The following is a 15,661-nucleotide window of genomic DNA, read 5'->3' on the forward strand; positions in this document are numbered from 1 at the left end:
GGGGACACAAGGGCACAGTCACACTGCCCTTGTCATTTTCCCTAAACTGGTGCCCCCTCTGTCTGCATCTCTCTCTCTCTCTCTCTCTCTCTCTCTCTCTCTCTCGTTCTGTCATTGGACAACTATGCTATTTGACAATCTATACTGTACATTTCTCTTTCTCGCTTTTCATTCTCTCATCCCCTTTTGCGTTTCTCATTTTCTTCCTCTCGCCTCTCACCTGGCTCCCTTGAGGGTAATTAGAAGTGAGAAGCAGGGCACCATGCTCACCACCACCCCTTGTGACTCTGTCCTGTCTCTGGAGGGAACTCCTGTGAGGAGGAACTCCTGGAGCAGACAGAGCGTTTGCTTCAGCGTTGTAGCTGGATGCAGTGCTGTCTCTGTCTTAGTCGACACAATTATGCTGCTTTTTTGGCTCTTTTCGGGTTAGGCCCAGCTGCTCTTTAAGTCTTCAAATTGTACTGTGCTTTCTAGGATTTAGATTGAATGGCAACTACTTTGGATTTAGTGTGAGACAGTTACAACACTAAGACTCTGTTAGGGACAGAGCACTGGCACTGTGCTGTCATGTTAAATCTCTGGCTCAGACCAGACGAATAGAACATTGACTTGAATGAGGATGCCCGTTCTATTGAATCTATTTCTATGAAGGACAGTAGTGGACATTTAGCACAATAACAATACATTATTTTCAGTTGGTCTGTGCTGCGGTGCAGAAATGGATATCTGACATGATATTTTGGGAATAGCCTACATAAGCTAAATGTTTTATTTAACCTTTTATTTGGACAGGAAGTCATGCTGAGACCAAGGTCTCTATTACAGATGAGTCCTGTAATTACCCAAAATATAGGCTACACATCAATAAATTAGGTTTCGATTTCTAATGCTGCTCCTATGGATGATTGGGGCACAGCAGTGAACAATGGCTTGTTATGATCTTGGATACAGGACCAGTCAGGCAGTTGTACTGTACAGCGTGGTCTGTTAGATCAACCTCTACTAGCCTGCTACCAAAATAGACCGACCATCATCCTTTATCAGTTTCCTTAACCGTGTATTTTCTAGGAAATGAGGTCAATAAATAAATACGTGTGGTGTACTATTATTGTCATAACCCTTCCCCCGCTTCTCTCTCCTCTCATAAGCTGGCTCACCAGATGGGCTGTATGGGGGATCCCATGTTAACAACAGCTAGGGCGGCAGTAGGCTAGTAGTCCATCTACTGCTTCGTGACTGAGTCGGAGGCTCTCTTTTGGAAAATTCCAGCACACAAAGGGTTCCCGCCGGATATTTTTATATCCTGATCCAATGTCCCCTTCTCCCTCCTTCCACCCCTTCCTATTCTGAGGGTGATTTCAACATTCAGAACAGTGCCAGCAAGCCTAACCCCCCCCTGCTTTTTGGACTGGTGCCAAGGAATATCAGAGCAGGGGGGGTGGTGGGGAGAGATGCCAGTTAGACTGACGGGGCATTGTGATTGGTCTAGGGGGTGGGTGAAGGGGGAGTGGTAGCCTATAGGGTTGTTGGATTGTTAGTGCTGTGCAAGAGCGCTGGTCTGGTTAATAGGCAGATCTGAGAGAGGAGACACTATTGAGCTCCCTCTTATTACCAGGCAGAGAACCAACCGGCCTTTCTGCCTGATTAGATACTAGTGCACCACACACACAGTTCCCTCTATAATGAATAAGTGTTTGATAGTGAGTTGTACTGTCCTCCCTCAGTCATTACAGCTGTATATGTCCTCTGTCAGTATTCCTTGCTGTTAAGCAGTACACTAGCTGTACTGTAGATTGACAGTTGTTAATGGCCATGCCTGCCAATTTCTTTCTCTCGCAATCTCTTGTCTGTCTCCCTCCCTTGCACTCTCTCCATTTCATTTAAGGTGCTTTATTGGCATGGGGAAACATATGTTTACATTGCCAAAGCAAGTGAAATAGATAATAAACAAGTGAAATAAACAATAACATATTTACAGTAAACATTAGTTCCTAAAGAATAGACATTTCAGATGTTGTAATGATATACAAAAGGGAAAATAAATAAACAGGTTGTATTTACAATGGTGTTTGTTCTTCACTGGTTGCCCTTAACTTGAGGCAACAGGCCCCCCACTCTCTGTGTCAGAACATGGCTGTCCCTATGGACACCCCCCCACCATTACTCACTCTCAGCCTGCCCCTGCCTGTCACTTTGATTGACAGTTCCATTCCCCTACCAACAGGCAACACACCGGGAGGCGGGCCTGTCATTACTCTCCGTTCATTATTATGATAATTCATCAATCTATTCATGTGCAGGCCCCTATGGACACTGTCTGCAGACACTTTGTCTGAGGCTGGAGGAACTCAGGTCTGCTCCTGTGTGTGTGTCAGTCACTCAGGCACTGATAAAAATGTTTGTTTATGCCCGTCCTATTGCTGAGGACAGAGCACAATGGCCGATTTGTGTGTGTGTGGAGGGAGTTGAAGAGTACGGTGAGATCCCAGAGTCCCACGATAGCATGCTGGATTTGCAGTGAGAGGAACAGCCAGTCAGTTGGAAGCTGTCTAGTATTGACCACACTTGAGTTTTCCCATTGACCAGATAATAACCAGAATGTCCACTGTGAGTGGCACTTACTTAGCTGGCAACACTGACCAGATCGGAATGGCTAACCTGCATTAGCAGGCTTTAGACACACAAACACACGTATGTACACACACACAGGCTCCCCCAGTCCTCTCCTCATACCTTTAATAGTTTCCAGGAACCGTCACCAAACTTCAGCCAAAACAAATAAAGGCTTAAATAAACCACTTTCTCTCACTGGTTCTCCAGCTATCTGATCTCTCCTTTGGCTGCCTGGCAGACCATTGGAGACAGACTTTGGGAAAGGCTTTGAGTTTGTTCTTTTCTCATTCTTTCCTTTTTTCTATCTCTTCCCCCCCATTTCTCCCTCTGTCAGTTTCCGGGTATCTCTCTGTTGCTCCCCCCACCCCCAATCTCTTTCTGGCCATGAAGGAAATTGCATTTAAGAAGCAACTCAATCTGTTACTTCTGAAATGCTGAATGTGCTTGGTGTCTAAAGGTCTTCTCTGGAAAAAGCTTGCTAGCTCTGACATTGACCTCTAAGCGGATGAAAGGGAAATTGTAGCGCTAGGTTACTGAACTTAGACTGCTGCTCTGCTCTGAAAACCTCTCCCTTTCTGTTTGCAGCTGAGAGAAGCTAACAACACGAAGAGAACCATTTGATGGAAGAAAATAAAAATAAAAAGCAAGAAAAGACCAAGAAGGAAGCTGCTCAGAAACAGGTGAGTTGTGTTAAGTCTCTCTGTCTCCTCAAACCGAGTACATCCTTCTGAAAAACGTCTCCATCAGTCTACACCTTCTCCCTCCTTCTCCTTCATTCACCTCTGTTCCCCAGGTAGGTGTGTTCAGTATAGTCTCTATATGACTGAGTGTGGGAGTTCCTCCCTAGTTTAACCTCATGGATTAGCCTACAGCCTATAACCCTGTAGGCAGCTCACTGCCAGGTGTATGGACCCTATTTAAAGACAGATTAGAGCTGGCACAGTAGCTACACACACACTGCTCTGTTGGAAACACTAGCCTGGCTCTGGTAACCAAGGAGATGTTGCTGTCGCACATAGACACACGCCATTCACGCACATTCATACAATTGTACACACAGGCATATAAAAACACAATGATATGCACAAACATAGACTAGAGCCCGACAGATAAATCGGTTGACCGATATTATCGGCCGATATTAGCCTCTTCACAGACATTTGTTTCGGTCTTTATGCCACAGAGAAATGCACTGATATTATATACATAGAATGAACAAATACATTTTCAATGTTTGCCTGAAGAGGGCGCGCTAAGAGCTGCTCCTTGAACATCCTTCAGCCCGCCAGGACGTGAGAGAGTGGGCATGGTGGCTTTCCACAGCCAGCGACGGCGTATTTCAATGAGTTAATAATCACAAGTACCCTTTACCAAGCAAGGAGCCCTGTCCTCATCGTATGCTCACTTAGCTAGCTAGCCAGCAAGGTAGTTAGCCTAGCTAGCTAGCAGTCTGTGCTACTTATGTAGTTATTCTAGCTAGCAATATGTGTTACTTATGTAGTTATTCTAGCTAGCTAGCAATTTGTGCTATTTATGTAATTATTCTAGCTAGCTAGCAATCTGTGCTACTTATGTGCAAACACTGGATTGACGCCGAAGTGAACACAGACTAATCCGTGAGACATCCGTGAACGTGTGTGACTAAAACCAGTGCGGCAAGCATTTTCCTGTGTGAACGTTTTCAGTCATCAGCGCATGCTAGTTGCAGTTGAAATATATAGCCAAATACATACATTTTGTATTGAATAACAGTATAATTCACATGGTGGTTTCAGTAAGAAAACATTTTCATAATGTACAGCTAGCTTGTGCTTTGTTGCGAGGTTGCCATAGTGTTTCTTTACTTCCCTGTTGTAAAGCACGGTAGTGAACCTACTCAATTCAAATGCTGACATCTAGTGGCGACATTAGTAACGTTCAGCCTTGTTTAATGTGCTTGTGGTGCTTCAGCACAAACACTTCTGCATTCTTATCCACGGACTTAGTTGTACCTACGGTCAACTGAACAAGTGTTTTTGTATTTACTTTCGTATTCGTAGACGATATACCGGTAGTGGCTTTTTGGTGGTTATATAAACCACAAATAAAATGTTCTTTAATAATGTTAATTTTAACATTTGTTTTTCATTCCTCCTCCTAAAAAAATAAAAAACGGAACGTATATTGGGAATCGGTGACCTTTGCCTCCCTAGTATCGGACCCAAAAATCCCATATTGATCGGGTTGCTAACACACACATTTGCACTCACAGATAGATTAGACAGCCTGTAATTATCACTTCCACTAGCCAGCAGCCGTGCCAAGGCACTTTATAGCAGGCGTCTTCCCAGGTGGGGCTGTTTTGGTCTTGAAGACTGAGGCGTTTTACCTTGCAGGTCTAGTCAGGCCCACATAGCATGTCTCAATATCTCTCAATTGGATTTTCATTTGAGGTATTTAGCCATTCGTTGTATGAATATGTGATTGTGGGCTGCATCCAATTTGGCAGCCTGCAATGTAATGAAGATCTACTGGGAACATAAACATCATCATCATCGTTTTGCTAGCTCCACATTAATCATTGAACAAAAACAACACGTTTACAGCTGTTGACTTCTCTCTCTGTGTCTATCTCCCTGTGTGTCTTCTAGGCTGCTGACCTGAAAACCAAAGGTGAGTGGAATGACTAACTGCCGCTCATAGCCACACATTTATTAATTTTTTTTAAATACCTGAAAATGATAGACACACATGGCCCTAATCAGCTCTGATTAAGGGAGTTCATATGAGCTATAAAGGTACATACAGACATACAGACAAGGGCTGTGTAGTAGCGGGGCCCCTGTAGCCTACAGCTATCGAGTCAGTCCAGCGTCGTCTAACACACACTGATGCACAGTAACTCCTCCTCTGAGATCAGCAGTGCTGGCCAAGGATTTGCTCCTAACAGTGGGGAGAGGGGGGTTTGGGGAGGAATGGGGAGGGTAAGGAGTTCAGTCAGTTCCAGGGGCCACAGTCTTTAAGGGGCATCTTGCCTTACGGTACCTTGTTCCACGCTGTCTCAGCAGCGTGTCCTCACATCGGTAGTATGTATGCTATTTTTGCATCAGTTTCAAATTGGCACGTTTTTAACTTTATTTAATTTAACCTTTAACTAAGCAAGTCGATTTAAGAACAAATTCTTTACAATGACGGCCTACCCTGGCCAAACCCCTAACCCGGACGTTGCTGGGCCAATTGTGCGCCGCCCTATTGGACTCCCAATCACGGCTGGTTGTGATACAGCCCGGGATCGAACCAGGATCTGTGGTGATGCCTCTAGCACTGCGATGCAGTGCCTTAGACCGCTGCGCCACTCGGTCCCCCATGTCAAGCGTTTCCTATTGTATTTAGCCAACGAATTAGTCTAGCGTGTGAGAAGAATCTGTGTCATTGCGTGTGAATAAGCCAGGGGGTCGTTGTTAGTGCGTGTAGGTGTTAAACCCCTGCAGGCAGGCATTAGACAGATGGGGCCAGGGCTTTGGTCCACTCTAAAGCCAATTAGAGCATCTGTTCAGGTTGCACTGGTCAGCACCTCGCCCTCTAAAAGGTGTTTGTGTTACCAGGGATTGGCCCCAACACACCCCAGCGGTCTAACCGCTAACTAACAGCCCTCGCCAATAGCCATTGGGGATTGGCCCGACGTCCGTTGGCCTTGTGTAGAGGTCAATGGCACTTTCTTGACCTCTGACCTCATTTAGGTCTGTCTCATCTCTGGGGGGGAGACTCTGCTCCGTCTGGTGTTGGTGAGTCACCCAGTGTGAAGGAACCATTTTAAGCCGAGGGTTGACGGAGGGTGTCTAACAACAGACTGAGACGGTTAGTTTGAAGTCAAATGACAGAGGTGTCAAATCTGAGAGAGGGAAAGGAAGGAAGGAAGTGAGTGAGAAAGGAAGTGGGGTGAGTGTGTTCAAGCGTCAGCCTACAGAGAATAGGACCAAAAAGGAACTTGTAGAGCTGAAACAAATAAATGGACACTGTATAGTCTACTTTCAAAGTAAGCAAGAGAGAACATGTTATCTGCTCAATCTGCTGCAGGGCCCACTAAGTAGCATATGCCTGTTTTACTTCAGTTAGCATCCATGTCACTCTGTGTGTGTGGGCAAATCAGTATGCAGCTGTGGTGTCTCTTCATCCATAGTAATGATCACGCAAACATAACGTGGAACAAAGAAGTTTGTACACCCACAACCCCCCAGCCTCATCACCTCTCCCGCTTCCTCCTCCCTTCCTCTCACGTTTCAATTTGTTTGCGGTAATCGATCTTGCCTGGCGCGTTCGTATGTCTGAAAATTAGATAAGGCGCTGCGGAATGAACTCCTGTGCCCCCCATTAGCCATGGAGCTCCAGTGAGACGGGGGACCAGCCACCAGACCTCCCCCATCCAGGCAGTCCATGTTGGGGTAGAATGAGTGCCTCAGCCCTCTATTAGTATGGAGGGCAGGGGAGCGCTGATTATTCCCCACAATCAAACCCCATCGAGCTGCGCACACACAATAGTGCTTGCATACTTCCTTAAAAGACATTCGCTTGAAAAAGAGAAAAAAGCAGCAATAGTACGGTTTGTCCATTTTGCGACGCTGTAGCCAGTATACACTTCCTTTAAAATAGCCATAATTCATCTGAGAGCTCTTAGTTGCGCAATTTTACATCTAAGCATGATGTTTGGCGCAGTATTTCTCAATGAGGAAATGTGCAGGATAGGGAGTTCTCTCGTTGAATCCCTACTGTTGACCAATCACCGACGAAGGGGCGTGGACTTCGGCTACTGACTTTAGCTTGCCTCTAGAAGAAAATATTTTCTGTGCATCGAACTGCCCCAAATAAAAAATGAACAAAAACGTCACAATGTCGTCATATTATTATATGCACGTACTCTTCCGAACTGTTTTCGGCAGGGAAGCATGAGGACACCTTTACCCAGGCTGTTCTCTCCCATTCCGGGTAGACCCTGCCCTGCTACCATGGCTACCCACCAATTGCCACGGCGACTGACATATTTACACGGCGCCACCGCTACCACAGGAGAACTGCATTATTTCCACCCGGGAAACTGGACGACATCGCATCGTAATATGCATATTGGATTAATTTGCGATTTCACATTCAATTAATTGTGTCAACACTTTTTAGTCGTATTTCTTGAATCGCAATCTAATTGGGGGATAATTGACTTTCCCGTGGGGGGGGAGGGGCGCCGTCGCCTTTCTGTGTCGAACTGCAACATTAATAAATACTCTGTAAAATGAATAGTGAGTGACTGGATCCTGGTGTACGTCCCGTGGATTTATGGATGTGAAGGATAATTGTTTTCTCTTTGCTTGCATGTCAAGTCGAGGGGGTTGATTAGGGGTAGAGAGAGGGGGGTGAAGGGAGGGGACAAAGAGAGAGAAAGAGGGGGGTGGGGGGGATTTTCTGCGTGTATTCATGTTGGATTATCATTCACACACTGCAGACAGAAGAGGCAATTCAATACGCCCTCAGTTATACCACAGCTGAGAAGGCTCATGTCACATTTAAAGGCAGATTAATAGTGAAGTGCATGTGCTGATGTTAATGGCGTTTAACGAAGAGGCTTCTTTGTGTGGGGGAAGAGGGTGTGTGTTGCTGAGCAGGACTGCCTGGTATGTCTGGAAGAGGCAGCCCTCCTGTCTTTTGCTTCAGGTCACATTCTGCCTCTTCATGTCCAAACCACCATTCAGCCATTTTGTGTGTTGATGGGGATTTACTGACTAATCATATCTACGTGGGAAGCATTGGCTCAGTGGTATACACCTGACTCCCAAGGCACATGGGTAGAAGCTGTCCTTGTGCACCGATCTAGGATCAGCTTACCTTCTCCTCACCATAAGGTGTAGAAAATACACATCTGACCTTAGATCAGTCTTTGTGCTACCTCCTACTTTGGATAAACTGTATGGATAAGGGAAGACTGACTGAATCGTATCTAAGTGTGGGACTTTGGCTTAGTGTTAACTACCCATAGTGTTATTTACCCATAGCGAAATCTAACAAGCCGTCTCTATGAATCGTCTCTATGGATCAACCAGACTCCTAAAACACGTAGAAAGTGTGGAGAGAATGGGTCGACACTGCTGAGATGAGCCCTCTGCTCATTAGTGTGTGTGTCGGGGGGTGGGGGTTCACAGGGGGCCCACAGAGCAGAGGTGCATTAGGCATGGGAACAGTGCTCATCTCCATGGTGACGGCCTCGTACCCAGGGAATGGTGAGGGGTGGAAAGCTGTGCCTTTTTAGTCTGTGTGTGTGTGTGTGTGGGGGGGGGGGGGGCGTCTCTGACCCGCTACAGGGTTTACTACTGACAGATGGAACCTCGGACCCCCCCAATGTAACCACTCTCACAAGACACTGTCTGGGTGCATCTTAACAAGCAACCATCGCCACTCAAAGCTACTGCTCCTTCAGTACCACTAAAATCTATAGCCCCTCTTAACCTTTAGTACTGTCGGTCCTCTCAACTACCCTGTATCCACTTAAACACGGCCACTAAACACTAATACACCTCATCGGTCAGATGGTTTAGTTAAGTCTCCGCTACATCACTTCTTTCCAATGTGTTTCTTGGATATGAAAAATATGGCTTTTCATGAAGTCTCATAATGTTTGATTTTCAGTGAGTCATGTAACTCAATACAGGAGGCTGGTAAAACCTCTTCTATAGTCCACTTATGTGTTCCACACACAGCCCTCCCCCCGCTGTAAACACGGTCGCGTATTAAAATGTGTCTTCATCACACAATGGCAGCACGTAGCTAACCTCTGACATGGACGATTCCCAGAACCCTTCAAAGCCAGGCGTGCGCACTCCATAACCGAGCCAATCACAATGGCTCCTTATGCACCAGGGCCTGCCCTCTTGACCATCATCCTTTTCGCTCAAGCTTTTTCTTCTCTTTCGGTGTAATTAACCATTGAGAGTGGGGGACAGGAGGCCATAATTACATGTTTGACTAGGAGTGATTCTCCATTCAGAGGGTTTAATGGAATTTACAGTGCGACTCGTTATAATGGTTTATTTAATTGACTCTCCTTTGAACATCAAATAGTGTTTTAAGGCTTTAGCGACCCCAAAGGGTCTAGTATTGCAGTTTGTTTGCTCCCCATCTCGTTTTCTCGTTCACACACTCATTTTCGCTCTCGAATTCTCTATACCATTCTGACACTCATTCTCCATTCATTACATATTTCATTCTTTCCCTTTACTGTGCCTCTCGCTCTGGGTGTTCCTACTATCTCTCAATCTCCCCTCCAAGTCTTTGGTGTATGACAGTGTCACACGTATCACCTGCTATCTCTCCCATCAGATATGCAGGTGAATCTCCCATATTAAAAAAAGTTTTCTCTCACAAATGATGGCGCTAGGGAACTTGACTAGACAGCTTTTTGATATGGCTTTCTCTCATCCTGGTGAAGGGATTTGGTTTCCCCTCGCCTCGGAAATCTCCTACAAAGCACTTTAGCGTCCATTATGGATTAAAAATGAACTCTTTCCCCAAAAAGAAAAAGACTAATGTTTTGCACAGTCTTTGTTTTGAGCCGAGACGTCCTATCGTATCGTAACCGTCATTCATGCTCACACACACACTCTCGTGCGAGCACACACACACACACACCTACTCTCTCCCGAGATTATTACAAAGATGGCTACACATGGAATAATGGAATAACAGCAATTTCACATCAGACTAGATAAACTGATCATTTACACGCACCACATAGTGGTTTAATAGCTATTTCATTGTGTTATATAAGCACCAGTGTTGTCATAAACTGAGGCTACTGGAGAATAGTGGAACACACAACGAACCCCCCAAGTCACACTCGCATAATGTGGGATATCCACACACAACGTACACTCACACACCCTCCCCCCTATGTCATAGAAGCTGTGCTTCATAGTGTGAGAGAGAGGCTTCCGGCCTCTGTGTGAGCAGTAACAGCCCAGCAGTCCATCTGCTTCCTCCTAATGGATTCAGAGCAGCAGTGAACAATGACAGAGGCTGAATTGGATGAACGAGGGGGAGGGAGCACCAGAGAATAAAAGGGAGGGGGGGCGAGGGACAGGTTGAAGGGAGAGAATGGAATGGCTGAGAGGAGGTAGAAACGGAACAGTATAGGGTGGACATTGTGAAAGGCAAGAGAGAGAAAGATGGAGAGGGGAAAGCCAAGGGATGGGGTGGGTTGTGAGGACGCAGCACCCTGCCTGCTGATTGGCTGTGACCGTGTCAGGCGGGCTGGGGCTGAATTTAATCAGGTATGTGCGCCACCCGATGCCTGGTACAGCTCCCAACCAGCTAGCTAGCTCCTGCTGCTGGAGGGGCCAGCTCTGACCAGAGAGGGAGGTTGATCAGCAGGCAGTATGCAGTTTGTGTGAGCGCGAGAACCTGGTTGTCTGCGCGTATTTGAAGTATATTGAGTGTGTGTGTGTGTGTCAGAGCTACAGGGGTGCACAGCTCATGTGCAGAGGGTGCTCTGTTTATAGAAACGGTGTTGGCAGTGGGACAGGCCTTTGGCAGGCAGAGGGAATGCGTGGGCCTGCCTGCAGTGTTTGCTTTAACCCCTGCTGCTGCAGCGCAGGACAGCTAGTCAGCCACATCAGTCCTCTACTGTTCTCGTGTGGGATTCTACACAGTCCCACCCTGTTAGATTTCTCTGGAGCCACAACTTGGTCAACATGAACGAATGACAAACGCTTCAGTTGTCCTAACTGGTCAGACTGATATAACCTCGAATGTCATTGTGTGCATTTGTATGCGTGTCTTGACAAGAGTCCTGACAGTGGCTCCTGTGTTCCCAGGAGAGTGACATCTGTTGCCTGCTAATCTGTTGCCTGCTAATCTGCATCTCTCCTGTGCCAATCCCTTCCCTCTCTCTCGCTCTCCCTCTCTCCCTTCTCCTCTCTTGGCTGTCTGTGATTGTCTTCTCTTCTCTTTCTCCTCCCCTGAGGCATAGCTGCCAGCCAGTTGTTTTTAAAACCAACCTATGAATTGTCCTCTGTAGCCACCTAGGGAGTATAGAACCACAACAAACAGTATTCACATTCACCAAACTGATGTAGCAGATCAACTCAACACTGAGGTCAGGAAGCGTTGTGAGACAAATATGGCTGCCGTGCTCTCCTGCTCAGCGTGGACAGGGAGCACACATACCATATCAGATATGTAGGGTGTTAACCTCTTTCCAATGCAGTTGCTTAATGCTCACACACACTTGTGCTCCATAAGCCTTGTTGTGGAGACACGCATACACACCTGTGCTTCCGTAAGCCTCTGTGCCTTTTCCACTCCTTCCCTCGCGGGCAGCTCTTAGCCTGTCCAGCCCCAGCCTCGTGCTCACCCAGAGGGCTCAGTTAAGCTCCTTTTAGCTACAGTAGGCTGACACAGTAGGTCCTGCAAGTACCGACTGCTAATGCCACTCAGTCTGGGCAAGGCTTGATTAGAGGGCTGTTCTCTCCTGGGAAACTAATAGACAGAAGAATGCACAGGGTCAGGCAGAGGTGAGTGTGTGTGTGAGAACTTGCCCTTTCATGTTGTCTGGGCTGTCTGTCGTGGTGTTCAAGCACAGGCCGGCTCATAGGGAAGGTTATTACTAAGACGCTACTTTGGAAATGCTAACCACGTTTCGCTTGATTTCTCCTTAGTAAACAAGGGATATGTTTTCAATCCATGTTATACGGGTGTCAGATATTTGGGGTGTAACGTTTTTGAGACTAAAACCTTGCCATATGTATTCTAAGGTTAGAGGTCATTTAATGTTTCAACCTATGAACATCCGTTCAAATCAACATGTTCAAATGATCAGTGTGTTCATGTCGTACTCGATCAGGGATATGATAACACTAACCTCATTCAACCAACAATGTTGTCTTGTAAAGTACAGTGGATTAGTGATGTGTGCTGTGCAGCATTAGCTAATACCTTGCTTCCTGTGTTGTGTTTGCGTCCTCCTCCAGTGCCAGAGCCAGCTAAGCCCAGCCCCGGTCCCCTCCACCACCCCACCACCTGTGTGACCCTGCCCCAGGCCTCACACCCCCCCTCCTCCTCCTCTTCAGTCAGAACCAATGGGAAGCGCGCCCCCCCTAGCACCCAGCAAACACCACAGCAGCAGACCCCACCTCAGCCTCCGTCGTCCTCAGGCCCCCGCTACCCGCCCCGTGAGGTGCCCCCGCGTTTCCGCCAGCAGGAGCACAAGCAGCTACTGAAGAGGGGCCAGCCACTGCCCGCCGGAGCCCTGAGTAGCCTCACCGTGACCCCTGCCTCCGACCCGCTCACCCCCGGTGCCCCCGCTTCTTCCTCCGCAGGCAAGCGCCACACAGGTCAGTTCCCTGCTTATTGAGTCTTACCCTTGGCTCCTTGGCTAGATCTGGTTCCTCAGTAGGAATGTGTCCTGTATCTCCGTGTAACTTGATAGAGAAGCTGATGTTACTAAATTGGTCCCATGAAATGAAGTGTCACAGGTCATCGTGGTAGATGGGTAAAGCTGTTCAACATGGGGCTCCACGCTGACCTTTACAAGGCACACGTGTGCGCTTAACTTGAAAAATGTAGACGCACACAAATACATTTAGTAGCGCAACGAATACTATTTGAAATATTAAAGCTATAATCCCAAAATGTTCTAGGTGCGCTAAAATTCAAGTTCCAGGTCGACAGAAATATTTAGGCACGTATGTGAGTAAAATGTTCAGTGTTAGAGCTCCTGCAATAGGTTGAGGAAGAATGGAGCGAATCGCAAATCCGTATGATGGGTCCATCTGTGGGTCAGTCCAAAAAGCCTTGGTGTTACTACCCCTGTTCTCTCTCTATACTAGAGCACTGACATTAGGGAATTGATGATGGTGTGTTACTCTGAGAATCTCTCACTCTGACCCATTGGTTCAACTGTGTTTCTACAGGGGCTCTGTGCACTGCAGAGAGGCTTTAGCTTGACGCTATTGAAACATGGCCGTGATAGTGTTGAGCCACTGAGTAGGTGCTGTGGCGATTGGAGAGCGCTCGGGACCTTTACCGCCCGCGGTCACCTTTTTTAAATGAACTTCCCAGCGACCGGGTCTGTGGACTGCGGAGAAACCTGCCAGTGGGCTTTAATTTAGAGCGAAAGAGAGAGTGAGTGGACAAACAATATGATCCTTGAGTAGATCTCTCTCAGCATTGTTTTCTCTCCAGTGAGGGAGTGGAGTCGTGCTGTCTCTGCAAGCTATCTGGTGAACCACCATGTTAGCCTACCGTCTTCCTTTTTAAGCCTCGACCCTGCAGCTTTTCTCTGACCACCACCAGTCTTCACATCCCAATGGAAGCTATTTCAACCAACACCTCTAGTATCTATTCTCTTTATTGACATGGTTTACCTCCATGTTAAATGCAGAACATAGAGATAACCGCACCGCAAATTGTTGTACGGCACTTAGAGGACGAGGCGGAGGGAGACGAAGAGCTTTCTGCGGTGTCTGTTCACATACTATTTTATTTTACTCCTCCTCAACCCTTCCCTCTGGTGCTGTCTTCCATTACTGACTCCCATGTTTACTCTGAGGGGGCTACCTGCAGCATCGCTGTAAACATAATTTCTCTGCAGAGCCCTGGGCAGCACAGGGCATTACAGACAAATTTTGCCACACACACACATACAGTGTGTGTATACGCACTCAAGCGCGCACACTGGTGGACTGATAACCTTTTTTTCTTTTTACTGACTGGCTGGACAGCTCTCCCAGGGGCCCTCTGCGCAACACCGCCCCAGGCAGGAGAGGCCCGAGCTGGGGAAGGCTTTAAGTCCCTGGGGGTCCCTGGGGGCTTCTGATCAACTGTCCTTCCCTGCGTCTGTCTGCCTTGTCATAAATAGCTCTTTTTTTTTCTACAGCTGTACTCTACTGCCAATTACGGAAAGAGATACAGCATTAGTTTTGGCATTGACAGTCAGGAATACAGATTTGGGATGGATGCAGTTTTGAGAAGCATGCTTTTGATTTCGGTATCGAGCAGCACTCAAGTTTACGAGGAAACTTTTTTTCCTGCCAGCATGGTACAAAATTCATGCAAACATGGGGCCAATCTAATTTGTCCCCAGGCTGAATGTGAGACACTGTATGTAGATGAGCTCTGCTTTTGTGGTCAGCTTCCCTTTGACCTCCCTGCTAGTGAAGTCATCATGGTTCAGAGTACAGAGAGGACACTGACGCTTCTAGCCCGAGGCCTACTGTGACTGGACAAGAGTCAGTGAGGAGATCCACTGTTACTGCCTTGACCCAGTTAAGTCCTCTCACATCTGTCTGCCCAGCTGGCTACACACTAGGCCTGGATGGTCACAACACAATCAACCAATTCAATAATGAATTAATTTGATCTGCCCATTTTTAAAATGCACAAGACTCGAGGGAGAACATCAATGCATTAAAAATCATAATGGACACAAGTCATAGGCCTATTTCCATTGTGGTCCTCATTAGACCCCCCCCCCCCCCCCCCCCCCCTTCAATACAACAGCCGATTACAACCCAGTGAGTGCTGCAGCCTGTCTGGCCTTCTTCTCGTAGCATAGCAGGTGCTACAGTGGGGGTCTGAGATGCAAGCCGTGCTGTGGGAAACGCACTCAGTCCTCTACAACAGCTGGTTCATTCATGGCTCTCTGTCTCCTAAGTCCCTGGGTGACGTAGCATGTGGCCAGAAGGAATACTGTTGGCTAGATGTTAACACGCCTTGGCCCTGCCGCCCTTCTCATTTGGCCCCTTGGCTTTGTCTTCAAACGCCTGGATGAGGTGGAATATTTGTTCTTTTGATTCCACTTCCAGACGCGATTGTTTTGTCTGCGTATAAAGACCAATATGTAACACGTCCCATTGATGACTCTTCAGCCAGGTATTCCCGTCAGTGATCACTGCCTGATGTGCTTTAGCCGTAAGGCGATTCCTTTGACCGTCGTTGTCAGGGCCACGTAAGTGAACAATGTTCAGAGCTACAGTGCTGTGAAAAAAAGTGTTTTCCCCCTCCCTGATTCCATATTTTTTTGCACATT

At 47.1% G+C, this 15,661-nt stretch overlaps 1 protein-coding gene across 2 annotated transcripts in view; it reads left to right on the plus strand.

Moving 5' to 3' along the window:
- Positions 1–15,661, plus strand: part of LOC129839509 (trinucleotide repeat-containing gene 6C protein-like) — a 142,653-nt gene that overhangs the window by 91,881 nt on the left and 35,111 nt on the right. For both annotated transcript variants that reach the window (XM_055907006.1, XM_055907005.1), the window contains exons 2-4: positions 3,199–3,293; positions 5,244–5,265; positions 12,603–12,965. In XM_055907006.1, coding sequence (XP_055762981.1) covers positions 3,234–3,293; positions 5,244–5,265; positions 12,603–12,965 — 445 coding nt within the window. In that variant the 5' untranslated portion in view covers positions 3,199–3,233. The remainder of the gene's footprint in view (positions 1–3,198; positions 3,294–5,243; positions 5,266–12,602; positions 12,966–15,661) is intronic.

Source organism: Salvelinus fontinalis, chromosome 40 (genome assembly GCF_029448725.1).
Source record: "Salvelinus fontinalis isolate EN_2023a chromosome 40, ASM2944872v1, whole genome shotgun sequence".
NCBI lineage: Eukaryota > Metazoa > Chordata > Actinopteri > Salmoniformes > Salmonidae > Salvelinus > Salvelinus fontinalis.